General features: G+C 37.5%; 1 protein-coding gene across 1 annotated transcript in view; it reads left to right on the top strand.

The window, feature by feature from the left end:
* The window catches only part of LOC107590014 (thyroid adenoma-associated protein homolog), an 88,962-nt gene that overhangs the window by 428 nt on the left and 64,099 nt on the right, over positions 1 to 24,435 (top strand). Inside the window, 14 exon segments of the mRNA XM_016278611.1 lie at positions 9 to 266; positions 360 to 492; positions 1,139 to 1,287; positions 1,418 to 1,573; positions 1,665 to 1,768; positions 3,284 to 3,391; positions 3,393 to 3,440; positions 3,529 to 3,665; positions 5,452 to 5,613; positions 5,910 to 6,076; positions 14,027 to 14,136; positions 20,054 to 20,186; positions 22,575 to 22,697; positions 22,788 to 22,910. Coding sequence (XP_016134097.1) covers positions 9 to 266; positions 360 to 492; positions 1,139 to 1,287; positions 1,418 to 1,573; positions 1,665 to 1,768; positions 3,284 to 3,391; positions 3,393 to 3,440; positions 3,529 to 3,665; positions 5,452 to 5,613; positions 5,910 to 6,076; positions 14,027 to 14,136; positions 20,054 to 20,186; positions 22,575 to 22,697; positions 22,788 to 22,910 — 1,911 coding nt within the window.

Below are 24,435 nucleotides of genomic sequence, written 5' to 3'. Positions count from 1 at the left end.
TGTTCCAGAACCTCCTCACGCTCCACCAGCACTGCAGTGGCCACAAGTCCGATCCCACCGGTGACCCTTACATCACCCAGCTCACCCAGGACCTTCTAACGCTGGAGTGGCATATGAAAGGGAAGTACGGCACACTGGGCTGCCTGGTGGAGCATTTAGGAGCAGAGTATTTACTCAAGCTTGATGGGGGACTGCCATCCAGGCTGCTGGATCTGATGGGGGATCAGACGATGGCACCATATGCCAGCGACCTTCTGGAGAAGCTTGTCAGACATAAAGCCCAGTTGTGTGCCCGGTTTAGGGATGGGGATGTCTGGATAGATGGGTGGCATGAAGTTTGGGTGAGGCCTCTGCTGCAGGTACTGTGCACAGCTCGATTGGATCAAACAACTTATATGCTTGACTACTTTCTGCCCAAACTGCTACGCTGCAACCCCTCCAGCCTTAGCCACATGGTACAGGCCCTGCAGGAGATGCCGACTTGCACAGAGGGTAAGGGTCTTGTGTATGTGCAGTGAAGACATTATAATGTTACGAAAGATTTTTATTTTTGATTGTTCTTATGAACAGACTTTCATTATATATATATATATGAATTCACAAAAATGTTTTTGCAATTTATAATAATAGCAATGTTTCTTAAGCAGCGGTAAGATTTATTTAACGTATTTATTAATTTATTTTCTGTAAAGCTGCCTCGGAACCATGTTTATCACTAAATGAACTCAAGAAAGAATGATCAAATCATTTTTATCTCCAAAATAGCAATGCATAATAATTTATAATTTATGTAATATTGATACTACATTTTAGTTTAAGAATGATGATGCTTAGAGATTGAAACAGACACGTTAAACTAATTTACAGAAATTGTAATCATACATTTTTATTTAATTTTATTATTCTTTTTATTTAATTTCATTTTTTATCTAATTTAATTATATTATTTTTATATCTAATTTATTATTATTTATTTTTTTGCAGTTTCAGATGTTTGCAGTATTCATCGGTGTATATATGTGTATAAATAATTTTGGGGCATTTGAGTGTGGAATATTTTTAGAAAATATTTTTATTGAATTATAGAAAGAAAAATTTTATAGATTTTTTTTGTTAAGTGTTGGTTCCTCGGGGTAAGCTGGCAGCAGAGGTATGTTGGGGGCTCTGATGACGTGTCTGCGTGCCGCCCGGTCTCAGGGTGTTCTCAAGTCTGTGGAGGAAGAATTGTGGGGTGGCCTGGTGCCGCTCCCACTAAAGCGACAGGCTCTGGTGCACAAACACGATCAGGTAAACTGGAACTGCATTATATTAACTGAATTATTTACTTAACTGAACCTTTAATAATTAACGTCTGACATGTTAAATCGGGTAATATCGATAACACAAAGGGAAATGAAGGCTGTTTATGTGAATTCAGGTGCGAATGGATGCTCTGGGTTTGATATGTGAGAGCCATCGCAGCACGGAAACACTGTCCAGACAGGAAATAGAGCTAATCTGCTACTTCCTGCCCTTTAATCTAAACAGTCAGTCACCAGGAGTCAGACAGCAGACTGTCAGTCTGTTAAAGAAGGTAGGAAGTGATGTCAGCTCAAGCTTTGATTGGCCAGAGGACATTGGAGGCATGTTCTGATTGGCTCGTGTCTGTTTTGTTGCGTTGTCAGCTCTTGTGTAGGGTGAAGGACAGAGCTCAGCTGCTGCAAAAGAGACTGGACCAACATGACGACCACAAAGACCAGCAAGTCCTCAACATGTACCAGGTAGTACTGTGATACTAAGTGAGCTGTAAGAGAAACCAGAGTCCTGCAAGCGAACCATAACTGGTGCAGATCGTGGAATCAGTAGGCACGGGTGGACTGCGGGTCCAATATCCAAGACTACTTCGACTCCGTTCGGTACCTGCTGATAGGCAGTTGCTTTCAAACAGTCCTGTGCTTAGTTGTTCATGCTCTGCGGTCTGAAGACTGTCAAAGGTTTCTATTTACAGAGTGATTTGCAACATTGAGTATTGTAGCCATTCGCACTGCAGCTCAAATTAATGAGAGTTTGATTATAAAGGGAGCGCTCTTTGCTCGCTTTCTGTATATAATCTATCCACACAGACACTGCGGAGTTTCAGGAGAGACAACGTAAAACAAACGTAAAATGTAGGCGGGCATTAAGCAAATGTGTTAGCTGTTACGGAACTGGGATTCGAATAACTGAGGACTCGTTTAGGCTGTTCAGAGTATATTCTTTCTTTTGGGAGACTAACTTTATTTATGCTCTTTCCACTTTTCAATTTTGCAGATCGTTTACATTCACATACAGCTACATTACTGCATGAAAGGCAGTATTCGAAATGGCATGATAGGGTCACTTTAAGTACTGCAGGTACAGGTTTACTCTGAGATAAACTCCACAGATAGGAGATTCACTGGTTCTGAATCTTTGCATGAGTTATTTTACTCAACAGGCATTTTTGCATTTGAAGCTGATTAGATGGTGCATAACTAAACCAAAATGTCACATGGAAAATATAGCTAAAGGAGACGTTTCTTCTTCTTGCTTTACGGCGGATCGCAGACTTATAAGTGCATTACCGCTACATATCTCTCAAATGGACACTTGACACTCTATCTACAATCTCAGTTAGGAGTGTCAATGGTTCATTTTGAGAGATGGGTGGCGGTAATGCACTTATAAGTCTGCTATCTGCCGTAAAGCAAGAAGAAGAATAAGATGCATCACACGCCGGCTGAAGAAGATGCGAATGTGCTCAGTTTTTTTGACACTCAAAGCCGTGATTCCCATTCACTTCTATTATAAGACTGACAGACTACAACGGTTTGAGTTGAAAATCTTCGTTTGTGTTCTACTGAAGAAACAGTCGCCTACATCTTAGATGCCCTGGGGGTAAGCAGATAAACATCAAATCTCTTTTTAAGACTTTTTTTGGTTTTGTGGTCCAGGGTCACATATGTAAATTATATAATTAAAATATTATAAATAAATTATTTAGAATTTAAATAATTTATTTAGAATTCCTAAAAATTATAGACTACTACTACTACTACTACTACTACTACTCATATTTAATATGCAGTTAATAATTTCTTTAGTTTAATAATGTTTTGTAGAAACAAAGATTCAAACTAAATATACATTACCAATATACATTGTGTTTTTCATTAGAGTAGATATGACAAGTGAGACTTCTGCGGTTGTTTTAACTCTAAACATCAATCTAAATTAGATCAATGTATACATGTATGGATCTAAATAATGTATGTATCTAAATTAGAGAGCGTGCTTGTGATGTTTCAGTGGTGCAGTGGCTGATGGTGTGTCTGAAGGAAGAGGTTTTGAAGGCCGAGTCGTCTCTTCTGCAAGCCGCTTCCTCCTGTCCTTTGTAATAGAGCTCACTGCATCACTGCAGTCCTGCAGCAGCTCAGTACTGGGTACATCCACACACACTCAACCTTTTAGTGTCTATTACAGAGGTCTTGGCATTCATTTTGTGTGGTTGATATCTTTCTGTGTGTTCAGATCACTTGTACTGCTGTCTGAGTGGAGGGCTGTTGTGTCAGAGCTCATAGGCCTGTGCTACAGGATGTCTGATGTCGTGTCACCTGTGTTTCAGAGCTCTTCCCCTGAGGGCCTCATTCCCATGGATACTGAGTATGGTAAATGCATCTTGCACTGTCCTAACCAGTCGCTAGCATGTCCAGTAATGCACTAGTAGACTTTTTGTTGGCCCCTTGGTTTACACAAGGTAGCCTCTCATCTCCCGGGGTATGGATGGTATGTAATGTGTGATGGTAGAAGTGCGTCAACCAATTGCTACGCTGTTTTTTTTTTTATTGTATAGATTGTGATTATGTACACATGAGAGATGTGTTAAAAAGCATGTAGTGATACTGAAAATATAGATCAGGACGTGTCCCAAGCAAGTTAAGGCGAGGAAGAACATCTTAGTTGGCGTTGTTGACCAAAATGCCGAGTTTTATGTTCAGTTGTCCAGCAATATCACAACTTGCCATATTAATATAGAATTCAGATGATGTGCAAGTCACAGGGGTATTTTACAACAACTTCAAACATGGATCATTCAATCAGAATTTTATTGATTTGATTATTGATTTATTGTCCATTTTATAATGTTAGTCTTTTTTGGTTGTGTTGGTTTGTCTATCAATTTCTAAGTAAAAAGAGAAAATAATCAAATTAGACGAGAATTAGATTTTATTATTCAAATCTAAAATGTCATTATTTTTGTTTCTTTATACAGTATGTAAAATGTTTACTTGAAGTACCTCTCTGAGATTAAGTTAATATTTCAGTAATTTAACCACGCATTCATAATTAATATTATTAACAAAACACCTTATTATAATAATGATACAAATAATGACTAATTATAATAATAACTCTAATTATAAAAATTAAGACTGAAATATTGTGTTTTAAATATATAGTTGTAGTGCCAAATATTGAATACATAAGGGATAATCAACGGCTTGCCATGTATTAAAGGATTTTAAATGCACAACGTGGAGACAAAGAACCACCCGACGCGGCGCAATCTAAAAATATTGCAGCGCAATATTTGACCGAATGGGAAAAATGACGGACAGTTACGGCTCGTTAGCTCAAACATTCTGCCCGCTTCACATCAGACACAGAGATGAAATAGTGCAGTTAGATCACATTTATTTGAATGAATGATTATAACATTATCGATCGTTTGTTCGAGTGAGTGCGAGAGAGAAAGATGACAGTTGTGTGTGTGAATTACCTGCGTCTGTGTGTGTCTCTCTCTACAAACAATGAAGTTTTAAGATTAGTGATTTAAACGGTACCCAGTGTTTTTACCTCCTCGTTGCTGAGGAATATAATGTAGTGATCCAGTATCTACACCATTTTATTAATAAAAGTTGTGGGGCAGCGTTGACAACTAGTTTATGTTGGCCTACTCCTGAATGTTTCTGTTTGCGCAGCGGGATCTCCGATCTCTCTCTCTCTCTCTGTGTGTGTGTGTGTGTGTCAATTAAAGCAGGGCATTAATATAGAACGTTGACTTGGAACTACCTGTGCATTAAACGGTTTTAATGCATACCTGCCAGCCAATCAGAATCAAGAATTCCAACAGACCATGGAATAATCATTTTTATTTTACAGTGCAAAATGCAATACTAATGTTGTGTCTTAAATTTTTCACTTTCAAACATTTAAAGCTACAAGATTTTAATGTTTGCAATCCTCAAGCTTTTATTTTGGTGCAATATTGGTGAAATGCTGTAATCTTCGGTCCACAATATTCAGGAATGTGAAAATAAAGTGAACACACGTGTGTTCCCACATGCACGTTAATTAAACTAATTATACAAATGGAAATCAATATGTTGTCCCGCTTTACATTTGTCAGTTGCATGCTTGTAATTACAATACATGTTTTTCTTCTCTTCACAGAGACCTCTGCTGGCCTCCAGAAAATCCTGCAGGAGATTCAACCTCGTGACACAAATGACTTTTTCACTAGTGCCAGAGAGCTGGACCCCAGTGAGAGCAGCCGTGATAGCGAGCAGAAAGAGTCAGAGAACACAGTTCATAAACCACAATCCTGTAACAGCGGTACAAACACAATTACCCATCACTAGATACAGTTCCACCCCATTGCCCTTTACCATAGTATCCGTCTCAAAAAAACTCATTTTGGACTCCGCTTTCACACATTCAGGCACATCATAAATCCTTTAGTATGATGTCTTTAGAAACTGCGCTCATTCTTAACATTATAGTTTTAGTGAACCCAGAATTGATTTCAAACGAGGGCTGGTGTTGCTGTAATACATGTTCTGTCCATGAGAGGCCGACATTTGATCAGTGTTTTCCGAGGGATTATTTGGGAGTGTGTGTTTGTTGTCTAGGTGGTGGTGATGGAGAGGCCTATCGAGTCACCGCTCAGATGGTGCTGGTGTGTTGCTGGAGGACCATGAAAGAGGTGTCCATGTTGCTGGGTCATCTGTGTCCGAGCATGCCACTGCGCTGTCCTCTCACGCACCCTGACGGCAGAGGAGTCGTCACAGAGGACCAGGTCAGACACAGACACGCACTCCACAGGTGTCACCTGAGCTGGCATTCATTGTCTTGATGCGCATACATGCAGTCATCTCAAAGAGACCCTTATGATGGAAGCCACCGAGCCTCCCTGAAGCCAAGATCTCAGTTACATAAGCAAGTGAGATATAATGGAGAACTGTACCTCATAAGGTTGAGTGGAGACTTTTTCCAGTAAGCTGATCTTTTTGAGCTCAGGGCCGAGAGATGAGACATCATGGTAATTGCTAATACAGACTTAAATATGGTCTAGAGAACAGCCCCTGAAGAGGCGTCAGGAAATGTGATCATCACGGTGTATACAACTTAATTTGCCATAAAACTGAGCCTGGCGGCCATTGAACAGAAAATGTCAGACATATTTCCAGTACAGACACAAAGACCGTTCTAAACCCTTGGGAGTACGCTTCCTTCTAAGTTAGCACCCTATTGAAAATGTATGTATGTAAATGTAAAAGTAAGGAAATAATAATAATAATTAAGTGATCATTCACCCAAAAATGAAAATTCTACTTGTTTCAAACCTTTAAGAGTTGAATTCTTCTGTTGAATACAAAAGGACATATTTTGAAGAATGTTGGTAAGCAAAAAGTTGACAGTCAACAGTTTTGCTTTAACCCTAATCAAACACACCTGAACAAGCTAATCAAGGTCTGAAGGCTTACTAGGAAGCTACAGGCAGGTGAGTTTTTATTAGGGTTGGAACTGAGCTCTGCAGGACTGCGGCTCTCCAGGACCGGAGTTCGCCACCCCTGCTCTACACTCACCGGCCACTTTATTAGGTACACCTGTTCAATTGCTTGGTAACACAAATTGCTAATCAGCCAATCACATGGCAGCAACTCCATGCATTTAGGCATCTAGATATGGTGAAGACGAATTGCTGCAGTTCAAACCGAGCATCAGAATGGGGAAGAAAGGGGATTTAAGTGACTTTGAACGTGGAATGGTTGTTGGTGCCAGATGGGCTGGTCTGAGTATTTCAAAAACTGCTGATCTACTGGGATTTTCACGCACAACCATCTCTAGGGTTTACAGAGAATGGTCCGAAAAAGAGAAAATATCCAGTGAGCGGCAGTTGTGTGGACGAAAATGCCTTGTTGATTTCAGAGGAGAATGGGCAGACTGGTTAGAGATGATAGAAAGGCAACAGTAACTCAAATAACCACTCGTTACAACCAAGGTATGCAGAATACCATCTTTGAACGCACAACATGTCGAACCCTGAAGCAGATGGGCTTCAGCAGCAGAAGACCACACCGGGTACCGCTCCTGTCAGCTAAGAACAGGAAACGACAATTCGACAAAAGCTACAATTCGCACAGGCTCACCAAAATTATATATATATATAGATTTATTTAAAAAAAAAAACACAAATTATATGTCAATCACTATATATTAATATACGTAAGGAATATATACACACACACGCACACATTTTCATTTGTCGCAATGGATTCTGGGATTTACTTATTCTTGAAGGATGCATAAGATGATTTTGCTCCATATGGTTCAGGAGTCTTTGCATCAGAAGTGTGCCTCCAGCATGAACCGCACCAGCTGCCTGCACTTAGCAGGGCAGTTATTTTCCGTCTGCAGTAGTTTAAACCAAGTGAATGTATATGTAGTCTCGTGCTGTGCCCGTCTTCAATTAGCATGTGCCCTCTTAGCATAGCGCTTTCATTTCAGACCGGCCTGCTGTTTAACGGTCCGACTACCTTTCCTATCCTGCATTCTTTTCAAATGGCTTCCTTTTTCCCTGAAGAGCTGAACCACTTCACACAGAACTCATTCACCAGCTTTTTATACCTGAGACTCTGGCAGCAGTTGTTCTGGCAGCATCTCGCTCCTGTGTGCCAATACCATACATAAACATGAACGTTTCCTACATCCTGGTATATGTTCAAAACCTCTTGGGTGACTTGAAGCCACAAGCACTTAGAGTACAATGTGAGCATGTGTTTGTAACCGTATCTGTGTATGTTCACTCTAGCTTGAGGTGTAAAGTGAAAATTCCCTCTCTCGTCCTGTTTTGGAGTCATTAAAATATATTTAATGTACTTTCAGTTAGCAAAAATGCATATATTGTTTTTTTATTTTTTATTTCATTATATAATCTATAATAATTTGTGAGGATTAGACCAAAATGTAAGCCATTATGTGTAAAATCATAAGATCTTCTAACTGATGAAGTGAAAATGCAAAAGTACAAATAAGATTTTTAGTGAATAGCAGGTTAAATTTCAATGGGTTTCTCACTCAAAACTAATGTATGACTTGAGAAGAATATATTTCACCCATTATATGGACTGCTTATGGTGATATATTGCACACATTGTATGGACTGCTTCATTTTACGGCATCTGACCCAATATGATTTCAGAGTTTCTTTTGTAGCACATCCTGTGCAGAGCAGATTTTACATAGCAGTTTAAGGGGCAGAAGGTTTAAAATGTCTTAAGCTAAGAGCATAACTTCGCCAAAGCTTGATCAAATGTTCCCACTTTGTTTTCCGTGATAGATCGCTGTAGTTTCCAAATCCAGAAATTAGCGAGGGAGTGAGCAGACCTTGCAACATCTTTTGCACGTACACAAAAATGAAGTAATAAATCATTAGAACTGTTACTTGATATCGGTGCGAAGGTTTCCGAATTGGAGTTGGTCAGCCAGCGGCCTCAGCGAACACATTCATGTGTCAGTGCAATTGTTATTTTCACTCCTCTGTCCTGCGGAATGACCTCAGCGCTTTAACAGATGGAGTGCAGTTATTCAGTGATGTCACTGGTGTGGTTACCATGGCATATTCGCCTGTTATATAAAGGATGATTTAATGATGCTGCCTGGGTCCACATGGCTTGTGTTTGCGGTTTGTGTTTATCTTTTTCCAGACCGCATTTCTTCGGAGTGTTCGGGCCGAGCGTGTGTTTATGACAGTGATGGTTCTGTTTCCCAAACGTGTGTGTCCTGCATCCTGTTATGTCCTCCGTCGCTGTGGAAACGTGGCACATGTTTCCGGACCGCGGATGCGCCATTGCAACTGCAAACCGTTAGTCACATCTCGATGGTGGAGAATTCCTTGGGTTAAGAGTAAACTGCTTCTCAGTAGGGGATCCTGGGGTTTTTCGCCATCATTGTGGTACCCAGAGAAGTCATACTCTGGTCATTTGAATATCAAAAGCTCTTTACAATCAAATCTGCCAGCTTTTATTGCGTAGGTCGCCTTTGAGAAAGAAAGAACGTTGGAGTGAAATGAAGGTCGTACTCATTTGTCTCAAGATCTCCTTGCATGTTTGGTTTGGATAGACGGGCTAATCTGGAGCTAAGAAAGTTGGGTCTGTCTGGCTTGCCCATGGCTTTGGTTAAGCTGGGGGTCTCTCCGTCCCCTTTGGACTGAGTTGAGAGACTTGTGAGTAATTTGGATAATCCAGGGCGCTCCTAAGATTTAAGTACTGTTGAAGCACCTCACTCTGTTTACAAGTTGGCTGCATTAACTTGAACCGTTCTGAGAGCTGATAGTGATTGTAAATGAATACTTTTACCATTGTTTTGCAAATGTTCTTGGGCAAAATCCAGGGATTTCAATAGGAATCCACATGATTGGAAATGTCACATGAAAGTGACAAAGATTTCCCCCTGTTCATATTTCACAACAGGTGCACCGTGTTGACCAACAGAAAGCTGCTTGGTTTGAAACAGTGTTATCGTTTATTTAAACTGAAATTATTAAAAACTATTTAAAAATAAAATGCTGAAGTAAAACAATTAATATTGAATGAAATATGTACAAGTCAGTTACCAAGGTAACATTTTAATTTTTTTAAGGTAAACTGGTAACACTTTACAATAAAGTTTCAATGTATTAACAATGAACAATACATTTATTACAGTAGTTATTAATCTTTGTTAAAGTTAATGAAAATATAGTTGTTCACTGTTAGTTCATGTTAATTCACAGTGCATAATGTTAACAAGCACTTTTGATTTTAATAATGCATTAGTAAATGTTGAAATTAGCATTAGCTAAGATTAATAAATGCTGTAGAAGTATTGTTCATGCTTGGTTCATGTTAACTAATGAACCTTATTGTAAAGTGTTTAGGCCCGTTCACACCAAGGACGATAACTATGAAGATAGTGATAAAGATATAGTTCTAAAAATCGTTCTCAATATTAAAGAATAGCAGAGTCCACACCACAACTATATCGATGAAGACAAAGACAAACGATATCGTTGGGATCAATTTCAAAACGATTTTTCTCCAGCTGATGAACGATAAATAAATTGACAACCAATCAGAATCCATCCTGCTGTAACGAGCTCAAGAATTTAAAGCGGCAGACGTGCGTGCGCTTAGAATAAACAGACGATATCGTTCTCTGCTGTGGACGCTAATATCGTTATCTTTATAGTTATCTTTGTAGTTATCGTTCTTGGTGTGAACAGGGGGCTTTACCGGTAAGCTTAACTAAAAAAAAAAACGAATACAAATGACAAAATCACATAACAAAAATACAGAAACTAATATTCAAATGACAACTGAATATAAAAATAAAAGCTAATTCTAAATATTATTAAATATTATGTTAGTATATCAATAACACTGGCTTGAAAGTGACTTTTGTGTGAGCTTTATACATCACTACACTATTGACATTAGATGGTAGAACTTTTTTGCCACCAAGCTTTTGCTAATGCACTTTTATCCTATCTTTATGTAAATACATTTTTTTTAAACTGCATATGTTTGTCAAAAGTCACTTGACTTGTGGTTTAGGTCCATGGTTCTCATTTGGTTTTGCTGTAGGATCCAGAGTTTATGTGAGACATGAATTGGCGACCCAACAGAGTAGCCTACCAAACTTGTACACAAACATGCTCTTAAAAAGAAGCGTTGCCATATTATAACCATGAGCTGCATGTTGTCGCTGTGTTTGTCCAAACCCGCTGCTTTTTAGGAAATGAGAAAAACCCCATAGGTTTTAAATAATTAAACACTGTCATCAAAGTTGGAGTTGTGGCTTTACATATTGTTAGACACTTGCATGTCTCAATAACATTTTACCACAAGCAAGCTTAAATGAAGTTAAGAGGTTTTTGACCAGCGAATGTCGGAAATACACGTTTTGTTCATCATTAGAATGGCTGCATTTGAGGCAATAAGTGCATCACATTGTTTTCATTAACTTACATGTTATGAAGTTTATTGTAGCTATGTGGGCACTCAGTTTTCCCTGGTGTTTAATACATTTGACCAAAATCTCATGTTATGAAAAACGAACTGCTGTGCAAAGGCTATTTAAAGGGATAATTCACAAAAAAAATTAAATTTGGTAGATGTAGCAATTTTTTTTTTCTTGAGTAGAACAGTAAAGAAGATTTTTAGCTGAAACTGTGGACCTTGGTGATTCATAAAATGCAAGTCAATGGCGACCGGCATTTGAGAGCCAAAAAAAGCATATACAGGCAGCACAAAATTAATACCCGTGGCTCCTGAACGATCAGTCTGTGCAAGAAACTGAACATTATTTACAACAGCATTTTTGGGTGTACTATCACTTTAAGATAGTGTTGTTTTTGACTAACGTTACCCAGTGAATTTTAGACTAAGATACTCTTCACCATTCTTCAAATACATAAAACATTAGCCTCTATAGAGTGTAAACCCTGTGCTTATTCAAAAAAAACTGTTCTTTATTTACCCTTGCATCGCAAACAAGCAGAAATCATCTCCAAACTTTGTGAGCGGTGCGTCGGTCAAGATCGGTGGAGATGTTGGTGACCGTTTGAGAATCCAGTGGAGTTAAGAGGTTCAGACATAAGCACTTTTTATTTTTTCACTGGTGAAATATTTGTAAAACCAACAGAAAGACAAAGTGTGACCAATAGCATTTATGGTTTATGAAAAATCTAAATTCAATTTTTTTTTATGCCTGGTGTGGCCAGAACAGACATGCAAGTTGTGACCAACCAGAATTACTGATTTGTTTAAGTCAGAATAATTTTCAACCTGCTATTTTGTTGCACTCTGCATCCAGTTTTTCATAGCTAATAAATGGCCATCTGTGGTATTTGTTTGTATTTTTTTTTCTAATTCAGTGCAAGTTTAAGCTAATTGAATCAAAACAACCAGCAGCTGAAACTGTGGACCTTGGTGATTCATAAAATGCAAGTCAATGGCGACCGGCATTTGAGAGCCAAAAAAAGCATATACAGGCAGCACAAAATTAATACCCGTGGCTCCTGAACGATCAGTCTGTGCAAGAAACTGAACATTATTTACAACAGCATTTTTGGGTGTACTATCACTTTAAGATAGTGTTGTTTTTGACTAACGTTACCCAGTGAATTTTAGACTAAGATACTCTTCACCATTCTTCAAATACATAAAACATTAGCCTCTATAGAGTGTAAACCCTGTGCTTATTAAAAAAAAAACTGTTCTTTATTTACCCTTGCATCGCAAACAAGCAGAAATCATCTCCAAACTTTGTGAGCGGTGCGTCGGTCAAGATCGGTGGAGATGTTGGTGACCGTTTGAGAATCCAGTGGAGTTAAGAGGTTCAGACATAAGCACTTTTTATTTTTTCACTGGTGAAATATTTGTAAAACCAACAGAAAGACAAAGTGTGACCAATAGCATTTATGGTTTATGAAAAATCTAAATTCAATTTTTTTTTATGCCTGGTGTGGCCAGAACAGACATGCAAGTTGTGACCAACCAGAATTACTGATTTGTTTAAGTCAGAATAATTTTCAACCTGCTATTTTGTTGCACTCTGCATCCAGTTTTTCATAGCTAATAAATGGCCATCTGTGGTATTTGTTTGTATTTTTTTTTCTAATTCAGTGCAAGTTTAAGCTAATTGAATCAAAACAACCAGCAAACAACAGTATTAGACTTGTGTTTAACCCTCTTAGTGCTAGACATGCTGGAAAAGCCTCTATTTAGGTCACTGACCCCGACGTGTAATTAGCTGGCCATGTTGTGAAATTTCTCCGCGCACGTGGAGCGTAAGTAAAGTTTGGTGGTACCAGTTTGGAGTACGATGTAAATAGATGCTCTGCTGCTATGTGAACCTTAACCACTGCCCGCCTGTGGAAGGAGCTGTTTTATTGATATAAGACGTATATCTGTTTTTCTAGGCATATTCGTGAACAGGAATGTGTGCTGCAACAGACAGGACGTGACATGACTCTGGATGATCAGCTGTGATGCGACGTGAATCTGGACGAACAGCTGAAACGTGACGAGGCTCTGGATGAACAGCTGAGACATGATGAGGCTTTGGCAGATCAGCTGAGACTTGACTGGACTCATGAAGATCAGTTGTGACTTGACTCCTGAAGATTAGCAGTGACCTGACTTGACTCATTATGATCAACTGTGACTTGACTCGACTCATGAAGATCAGTTGTGACTTGACTCCGCGAGAGTCAATGAAATGGAAAGTTCATGGGCCGGATTCGTGACAGTGCCATTCAGAAGTATATCGAGGGTGCTTTTAAAATTCAGGTTCTGAATCCAAAATTCTGTCGTCATTTGCTCACCCTCATTACATTTGATGTTCTGTGGTGCATAAAAGGAGATATTTTGAAGAATGTTTCAGCTGTTCATACCATCCAAGTCCAAAAAAACATTATTATTATTTTTCTAAATATCTTTTAATATCTTTTAATTCTAAATATTATTTTGTGTTCCACTGAAGCATGTCATACAGGTTTAAAACGTGGGGTGAGTGAATAAAGGATTTTTAAAATTTACAATGAAATTACATTGAAAGAAATTCATATAAATGTATGTATATGCTGGAAAAAAAGTAATAAAAATATTGAACACTTCAAAATTAATGCTGTATGTCTGGTTCAACGTATACGTATGGGTTCGAAAGACTTAACTGAGGCAGTGTGTTAATCTCCGTCTGTCAGGTGGAAGGTGTAGGGAAGTACTTTCGGGAGCAGCTGCTACAGTCTCGTCACAGGGGGGCGTTTGAATTGGCCTACGGGGGTTTTGTTCAGCTCACTGAGATGCTCTGCAGGTGAGAGATCTTACCCAATCAGATTGCTCGACCTAACCCAGCAGCTATATTAATGATTAAAACACACATACAGACTCATCAACTCTCTGTCCAGTAAAATACGCCCCTTGTCATTACACAATTCAAGATGTTTTCAACCCAAAGGCCTCAGTCAGAACAAGTGTGCATCTTTATAGATGAGGGAGTCACGAGGACTGCTCCACCAGGGCCCCTGATGTTGTGCTTGGCAGTAACGTTTCATACCTGAATGAGTCCAGCCCTCCTCCTCCTCATTCCTGCTCCCTCTCAAGTGCTGGACTGGAAACCAGCGCTGCTCCTGAAGGACAAGCTTCAAATGATCAGGAAGTTTAAAAACTGTTAACATCTGGCAATGTGAGATTTAATGAGCTTCGGAATGTGGTCTCTGTGCAGAAGTTAAGGAAATTGACTCGCTCGCTGCCACGAGTGTGACATGAAGGGGACATCAGATCGCTTCTGCTGTTGTGGAGTTGCTGAGGGAGCGTCTTTAATGATCTGACTCCATTCCTGCCTTCTGCTTTCCTCTTTTACTTTGAATTTGCCTTACTCTGCGGTTTCTACTTTAGTTTCATGAAACTCTTTTGAATTGTGAAAACAGTCAATATCCAGAGCTATTATAATAAACTTCAACCAATAAAAATAAATGTTGGTTAACTGAAATAAAGCTAAAATTAAATGAAAATATTGAATTAAAAAAAACGTATTAGTTCATTAATTAATATTAAATTAGTTATTACTATTGATTAGTTTATTAATTATTTTCATGAAGTCATGACATTAAATATTGCATGCATTGCAAAAAAATGAACATCCTCTTCAGTAGTTTTATTTTCTAATACAAATATACTTCCTTAAATCTAGTATGTAAAATGAAGACTTAAAAAACTGAACAAAATTAAGCAAGTTTATGCTTAAAACGATAAATATCCGTCAATGAGGTATGCAAACTTTTTTAGTTTTTGAGCTCATTGGCAAATATTTTTAATCACGAACTCTCTTCACTTTGGTCAGAAATCAAGTCATCTTATGTCATTTTGCATCTCATTTAAATGTGTCTTGATGTAAGAATCTTTAGACATTTGCACGGGAAAACAAGGCACAATTACTGATGAGCATTTTTTTTTGCAGAAGTACAGTAAAAGTTATTTCCATATCCATATTTAAAAACAAAAGAAATGTCAAAAAAAAAATCTAAATCATGTATAATTGTTAAACTATATAATATATATTTTTTATAAAATATAAAAATAAAATCCATTTAAAAATGATTATAAAAACTGTACAAACAACATAAACAATACTAAAATAACACGGGTCGTAGATTTTGTAGTCTGCTAGGAGTGATAAATACAGTATATACAATAAGATAGACTTGCAACTGAAATTTGAAAGTGAGTTTGGTGAATCTTTGCTGTATAAATGTCAACAACTAATTGTTTCGTCATTTACATTCATATGACTTGAGACAAGCACTGCACAAGTTAGTTGTTAATCACAATATTAGTGCTGCCAAACTCGCTCCGGTAATGAGAAATGGTGAAACGTAAAGGGCTCCGTAAAGTAGCTATCTCTAGGGGAGTGATAAATGCTGAAACAATACTCGGCAGAGGGAAGGGATAAGAGTGAGTGTTATATAGTGAGGGAGTGATATGAAACAGCTGGGTGCAATCAGTGTAAACAGGTGTGTGCAATTCGTGCTGAGTGCAATCAGTAATGCATGATGGGAAATGTAGTCCGGGGTGATGTGCAACAGTGTGTAGTGCGAGAGTCAATGAAATGGAAAGTTCATGGGCCGGATTCGTGACAGTGCCATTCAGAAGTATATCGAGGGTGCTTTTAAAATTCAGGTTCTGAATCCAAAATTCTGTCGTCATTTGCTCACCCTCATTACATTTGATGTTCTGTGGTGCATAAAAGGAGATATTTTGAAGAATGTTTCAGCTGTTCATACCATCCAAGTCCAAAAAAACATTATTATTATTTTTCTAAATATCTTTTAATATCTTTTAATTCTAAATATTATTTTGTGTTCCACTGAAGCATGTCATACAGGTTTAAAACGTGGGGTGAGTGAATAAAGGATTTTTAAAATTTACAATGAAATTACATTGAAAGAAATTCATATAAATGTATGTATATGCTGGAAAAAAAGTAATAAAAATATTGAACACTTCAAAATTAATGCTGTATGTCTGGTTCAACGTATACGTATGGGTTCGAAAGACTTAACTGAGGCAGTGTGTTAATCTCCGTCTGTCAGGTGGAAGGTGTAGGGAAGTACTTTCGGGAGCAGCTGCTACAGTCTCGTCACAGGGGGGCGTTTGAATTGGCCTACGGGGGTTTTGTTCAGCTCACTGAGATGCTCTGCAGGTGAGAGATCTTACCCAATCAGATTGCTCGACCTAACCCAGCAGCTATATTAATGATTAAAACACACATACAGACTCATCAACTCTCTGTCCAGTAAAATACGCCCCTTGTCATTACAGATGTTTTGATGTTTTCAACCCAAAGGCCTCAGTCAGAACAAGTGTGCATCTTTATAGATGAGGGAGTCACGAGGACTAGGGCCCCAGGGCCCCTGATGTTGTGCTTGGCAGTAACGTTTCATACCTGAATGAGTCCAGCCCTCCTCCTCCTCATTCCTGCTCCCTCTCAAGTGCTGGACTGGAAACCAGCGCTGCTCCTGAAGGACAAGCTTCAAATGATCAGGAAGTTTAAAAACTGTTAACATCTGGCAATGTGAGATTTAATGAGCTTCGGAATGTGGTCTCTGTGCAGAAGTTAAGGAAATTGACTCGCTCGCTGCCACGAGTGTGACATGAAGGGGACATCAGATCGCTTCTGCTGTTGTGGAGTTGCTGAGGGAGCGTCTTTAATGATCTGACTCCATTCCTGCCTTCTGCTTTCCTCTTTTACTTTGAATTTGCCTTACTCTGCGGTTTCTACTTTAGTTTCATGAAACTCTTTTGAATTGTGAAAACAGTCAATATCCAGAGCTATTATAATAAACTTCAACCAATAAAAATAAATGTTGGTTAACTGAAATAAAGCTAAAATTAAATGAAAATATTGAATTAAAAAAAACGTATTAGTTCATTAATTAATATTAAATTAGTTATTACTATTGATTAGTTTATTAATTATTTTCATGAAGTCATGACATTAAATATTGCATGCATTGCAAAAAAATGAACATCCTCTTCAGTAGTTTTATTTTCTAATACAAATATACTTCCTTAAATCTAGTATGTAAAATGAAGACTTAAAAAACTGAACAAAATTAAGCAAGTTTATGCTTAAAACGATAAATATCCGTCAATGAGGTATGCAAACTTTTTTAGTTTTTGAGCTTGCGGTTTCTACTTTAGTTTCATGAAACTCTTTTGAATTGTGAAAACAGTCAATATCCAGAGCTATTATAATAAACTTCAACCAATAAAAATAAATGTTGGTTAACTGAAATAAAGCTAAAATTAAATGAAAATATTGAATTAAAAAAAACGTATTAGTTCATTAATTAATATTAAATTAGTTATTACTATTGATTAGTTTATTAATTATTTTCATGAAGTCATGACATTAAATATTGCATGCATTGCAAAAAAATGAACATCCTCTTCAGTAGTTTTATTTTCTAATACAAATATACTTCCTTAAATCTAGATACTCAATATGTAAAATGAAGACTTAAAAAACTGAACAAAATTAAGCAAGTTTATGCTTAAAACGATAAATATCCGTCAATGAGGTATGCAAACTTTTTTAGTTTTTGAGCCCATTGGCAAATATTTTTAATCACGAACTCTCTTCACTTTGGTCAGAAATCAAGTCATCTTATGTCATTTTGCATCTCATTTAAATGTGTCTTGATGTAAGAATCTTTAGACATTTGCACGGGAAAACAAGGCACAATTACTGATGAGCATTTTTTTTTGCAGAAGTACAGTAAAAGTTATTTCCATATCCATATTTAAAAACAAAAGAAATGTCAAAAAAAAAATCTAAATCATGTATAATTGTTAAACTATATAATATATATTTTTTATAAAATATAAAAATAAAATCCATTTAAAAATGATTATAAAAACTGTACAAACAACATAAACAATACTAAAATAACACGGGTCGTAGATTTTGTAGTCTGCTAGGAGTGATAAATACAGTATATACAATAAGATAGACTTGCAACTGAAATTTGAAAGTGAGTTTGGTGAATCTTTGCTGTATAAATGTCAACAACTAATTGTTTCGTCATTTACATTCATATGACTTGAGACAAGCACTGCACAAGTTAGTTGTTAATCACAATATTAGTGCTGCCAAACTCGCTCCGGTAATGAGAAATGGTGAAACGTAGGTGTATTGTGTGTTTGGGCAGAGATTAAAGTGGAAAGTTATTGGGCTGCGTATCTGAGAACGAAAGAAAAGTGGGCATTACGGATCCTAATGAAACCAGAGCTGTTTGTTGTGCTCAAGTGGGTGATCTGGTTTGTTTCTTTTCCTTATAATTTACTGTCATTTTTCTGGCCTCCCTATCTATAAAAGGTCCAAAACAGACAAAAAACGTGCATGCAAACAAATGCTCAATCCTGAGATGGTAACGTTTCTTGAAATCGCTGAGGAAGCGTTTGTGATGGATCGGCCTGCATTAGCAGTTGTGTCTGTATGGAGTCTCAGAAGTGCTTCTGGAGGAAAAGCATTGCTGTGTGATTACACGGCTCCACCGGCAACCACTAAGCCCGTCACGAGGTGTTGATTGTGGGGCGTTCGACGGCTGCCTTTTGAAGGTTTCCCCTTGTGTTTGGGGTCGTGAGAGGTGTGTTTGAGCCCGGGTGCTCTGTGTGGTTTAGATTGTTTGCTCCAGCACATCTGGTATAACGGTACTTTTCATAACGAGAGCCTTGCATTTTTCTCCACTCTCAAAGTGGGCGTCCTGCACACGCTTGGGCAGCTTCTGCTGTGTGTTTGTGTGTGTTCAACCGAGGTTTGCAGTGTAATTACAGTGCTTGCTTAGGCAAGCATCTCTATTATTATTGCTCATACTTTGGAATAGGATTTTGAACAAACCTTTAACATGAAGAATAAATCGTTGTTGTGCAACTCATCCCATACAAACAATACTTCAAACTTTGTGCTATGAACATGAATGGTCCCTCAAATTGTGTGGCTTACTGAGATTTCTTTTCTTAATCACAGCTTTGCTGCTGAAAAATAATTTTCCTGTAGGTTTGGGCTCTGTTATGATTTTGGTAAGAAGTCTGTTTTGCTCACCAAGGCTGCATTTATTTGACAAAATGTAGTAAAAATTATAATATTGTGGAGTTTTTATATATTTTTTCTATTTCAAATAAATGTTTTCTATTTTAATATATTTTAAAATGTAATTTACTCATGTGATTCAAAGCTGAATTTTCAGCATCATTACTCCAGTGTCACATAATCCTTCAGAAATCATTCTAATATGCTGATATGCTGCTTAAGAACATTTCTTATTATTATCAAACAGTTGTGCTGGTTAATATTGTTTTTGGAAACCATGACTGACAACAGAGTCTGCCTCTGTATGATTCCACAAAAACTGTTTATAAAAACTGATGTTAATCTTCACAACTTTTCCGCTGTAATATAACTTGGCTCTCGTCTGACATTTTCCACGAATGAGTGTTCAAATTCAGTTCATTTTATAGTCTATGCTTTGAGATCACATTTGGATGTGATTTGATTTTTCGATGGCTTTGAAAACTGTGGATAATATCACATCAGTGAAAACAGAGACAAATGTTTGAGAGACACTAGGAACCACACAAACTTGGATACCAACAGTCTTCAGAATTCCACAACAAGGTCTTATGTGGGTTTGTTGTAATCGGTGTGTGTGTGTGTGTGTTTGTGTTAGGAGTGGGAGTGCTGCACTAGAGCAGCTGCCAGCACAATGGCTGAAGGAGGTTCTTGAGGAAGTGAAAGCCAGTGACCCCTCCTCTAAACTGTGTGTGACCCGCCGCAGCGCAGGAATACCCTTCTATATACAGGTTAGTACCTTGGGCCTCCTTAATGTACGCCACAGACCACTAGATCCCCCCCCCACCTCCAAAATGAATGCATTACACCTAAAGAAACAATAGCCTTTTCTTCTTGTATAAATTTTAGGGCTGGCAATGTTAATATAATTAATTAGTTTGGAAAATTAATGCGATTTTTAAAATATTTTAACGCACCCGCCCCGCCCCGCCCCAGACCTGATCTTCATCTCATATTTCATACAGTTGACAAATATGATGCAGGGCAACAACTCACTGCGTGTTGTACAGTAGTCCATAAGTGCAGTTATGTGCAAGATATTGGGGGAAAAAATGCCCCTGTATGAGTTTGTCTCATATAAGCGATATCACAAGAGCAGCGTGAGTGGCGTTTTTGACCCCAATAGCACGAGTGCAAATGTGATTTTATACAACAGTTCCGTAAATAAAAACGTACTATTGTGTTATATTTTAGACGCAATATTGTCTGTTTTTGCTCAATTTTACCAAGCCACAGCAGAACTGTTGTGCATCTCTTGACAACACTGGTGATTTCTGAATGATTCTGCATTTCGAATGAATCTGGTGAACCAATGATTTAAAGCCCCATTCACAAAGAGCCGTTTACTTCATTTCTGAATGAATCAGCCATTTGAACAAATCAAATGAATGAATAAATGACTCCGTAACTTACTCGTAAAGACATTTACTGCCACCTACTGGCAGTTTTAGTTTCTTATTTAAAGTATCATTTCATTAAAATAAAATAAATACAATTTCCATATTAAACAACAACAACATTAAAGGGATAGTTCACCTAAAATACAGCTTCATGTCGTTTCGAACCTGTATGACTTACTTTCTTTTGTGGAACATAAAAGAAGGTATTTTGAAGTTAGTAACCAAGCTGTTTTGTTTCTCAAATGATCTTCTTTTATGTTCCATCATGGTTTATGTAAGGCCGTTTTAGCCTAAATGTGTAATACATTTCATGTTGAATCAAATAAAATATTTCTTTCGAAAGCTACTTTTTGTAATATCTACTTGATACTTTTCTCATGTAACACAATAATGGCTTTAAATGATCTTTTGGTGGTATTTTCACAGCCTAATTTCATTTGCGATTAATTCGATAAATTGAACCCAAAAATTTAATCAATTGACAGCCGTAATAAATTTCTAATTTTAAACTTGACAAATTAGAAATTTACCCTGTATATTTTTTACCGCGTCTGTTTTTTTTTTAGCTTGTAATTTTTAACCGTTGTTGTAACCAGATTTTCCTGTGAAATTACATATTTCTCTCTGATTACTTATACCAGACTTCTCCAATCATTTTGTCCGCTTAAACGCCAAATACTCCTGTAAATAGGCTATTTTTACAGTGACAAACAATACTTTTCAAAAGTATGGAGTCAGAAAGATTTTTTCGGAACAAAATGATACTTTTATGTATTAAATTGATTCAAATTATCAGTAAAGACTTTTACATTGTCAAAGATTTCTCTGTCAAATAAATGCTGTTCGTTTTAACTTTCTCTCATCAAAGAATCCTGAAAAAAAATGATCACCGTTTCCACAAATGTATTAGGCAGTGCAACTGTTAATAACATTGATAATACATTAATACTATTAAGAAGAAGGAAAGAAAGAGGCTTCTATGATAGTGCAGTTGCAGCATTTATTAGCAGGGGCTATGAGAACATAAAATTACTTTGATAAACATTTAATGCCTAGAGGTACTTGGCTGTAAAATTCACCACAAATGTGTGTGATGTTCTAGTTGCATAGCACCTCTACAAAAGTCATGCTTACACAAATAAGTAATAAGCTGACAATCTCTGAAGAATCTCCCACTGTTTCATTAGTGTTATTTGAACATCTGCGGATCGGTAATTGATTCCGTATAGTTTTTATGATGGAGATCTTCCCCAGTGGACAGTCCTCTTGAGAGGTCAGAATAGCTTGAATACTGAAGTCAAGGAAAAATGAGCTTTGGATTTGAAACGCAAGACAATGAGAGGGTTTTAGGGAAGAATAAGACACTGAGAGGATGGATTGACTCAACGCCTGGCATGAGCGCACATTCCTGTGGTATGTCCCAGAAAAGGTGGTCTTGCGCGATGAGTTCACACCCTTATGGCACGAGGACAAAAGAACAGAGGCCATATTCGGTTACACACCCTGAGTAATTTTTCCTCTGTCATGCTGCCATTCACTGGCCCTGTCTTAAAGAAATGTCCTGTCTGAAATACAGCTTAAAGGACAGTTCACCTAAAAATGAAATTTCTGTCATCATTTACTCACCCTCATGTCATTCCAAACCATGTCAAATGTGTGGGGACTTGCCTGTTAATCTTCCATGAAAGTGTTAGCTGTGATAACGTTGTCTCTTTGTAGGCCCTGCTGTCCCCTGTGCCCAAATCATCCAGCTGTGGACTCCTGAAGATGACCATGAGATCTCTGACAGCATTGGCCATGACCTCTAATGATGGAGATACTGAGAGCAGCTCTGTGCCACAGGTGGACACACACACACACTTCATCTCTAAGAGAAACATATGCGTAGAATCAGGCCTGTTTAACGGCTCTTTGTTTTTTCTGCACATACAGGTCCACGCTCTGAACATCCTGAGGGCTTTGTATGGAGACACACGTCTGGGGGAGAACATTGTTCCGTTTGTGTCAGAGGGCATGCAAGCTGCTATCCTGGGTTTCACTTCTCCTGTGTGGGCCGTGAGTATATCCTTTTTTCTTATTTATATACAATGTTTGTGTAAGTTCCTTCGATAACAAAAGTATGTTTTGTTTTTTTTTGACTGCAAAATGTGTATCTCAAAGTACCATAATTTACCAGCTGACATAACATACCAATGTCTTTTAAAGTAGTTTGATATGTCGGAGCTGTGGCAGACCAGTTAACGCAAGCTTTTGACTTGTTGACATGTGGCCAACCACACATGGCCACACAATAACTTCCTGTCATTCTTCACTAAATCTGCTCATTTACAAGGCAAACTAAAGTACAGTGACATATTTAGACGCTTATATTGGTGCTTTTCAAATGCATGAATGCCATTTTATTAGATATTGACATTTAATTTTAATGTAACATATAATATACACTATCAAGGTGGTCAGAAAGAATTTTTAAAGATGCATTAAATTGATCAAATGTAACATTGTAATCAGGGATTGAAATTAACTTTTTCACTCACCAGCCAATTTGGCTACTAAATTTTTAAGTTACCGGCCATTTATAACGTCTACTAGCCAAAAAAAAAAAAAAAAGACAGAAATACACCAACAGTTTGAGGCTGTCTATACTGGGCGTGACAAAGCGACCGTTGCAAATCATTTTGTCAGTACTAGGGGTGTGCGATATTGACAAAAAATAATATCTCAATATTTTCTGTGATTTTATCAATAAGATGGGCGATATTTTGCTGAGTGTGTTATTGTGCTGATATCTTAAGGATTACCGTGGACAGCTGACTCCTAAAGTTCACAGCAGTGATAGAAATTAATCTTTTCCAATAAGTTTAAATAGATTTTTAACTTTTATGGGCATTCTTACCTTTTATAAAGCCATTTTTTTCTAAAAGTGTACATCATCTTTTGAGTAAAATTCTTACATTTAACCAGTCAATTATAATAATAATACAATTAAGCTGTTACTAAACAAATTTAGCAAAACAGTACTGTGGCTGTGTTTGGAATGTTTTTTTGTTGGCGAAATAGCACAGAAATAGCGCAAAAACAGCCAATATGGTCAAGTCTCTTGATATTAACTTTTTGTTTATTGAACTGTTGTATAAAATAAATATCACATTTGTAACCATGCTGATTTTTAAAGAAAAAACGGCACTCTTCGTGTGATATTGATTAACTATATGAATTGATATAAATATACATTTTGTGCCTCCATATCTTGAATTATGTGATCATTCTTAATGCATATTAATAGACTGAATCATGCAGTGAAAGAACCACTCTAAAAGCGCACATGCACTAAAGCCTGTGTTGGTCTACTCTAACCAGACTTCATCTCGTCGAGTATGCGTGCCTTTGTAGGTGTGTTTTGTTTAGCTTTTGCAATATACTCGATAATGTCATGTGATTGTATTTGCGCTAAACCTGCGCAGATTTGGCCTGCATGAACTTACCCAAGAAATTAATGAGTGAACATAATTTACGAAAAGTAACCCTGCCAAATTGGCTGGTGATTTGACAGCGTTACCCGCCACAGCTGATTTTTACC

This window comes from Sinocyclocheilus grahami, unplaced genomic scaffold (assembly GCF_001515645.1).
Source record: "Sinocyclocheilus grahami isolate Dianchi unplaced genomic scaffold, SAMN03320097.WGS_v1.1 scaffold123.1, whole genome shotgun sequence".
NCBI classification, from domain to species: domain Eukaryota; kingdom Metazoa; phylum Chordata; class Actinopteri; order Cypriniformes; family Cyprinidae; genus Sinocyclocheilus; species Sinocyclocheilus grahami.
The sequence above is the reverse complement of the archived record's forward strand: the minus strand, read 5'-3'. Positions and strand labels throughout refer to the sequence as shown.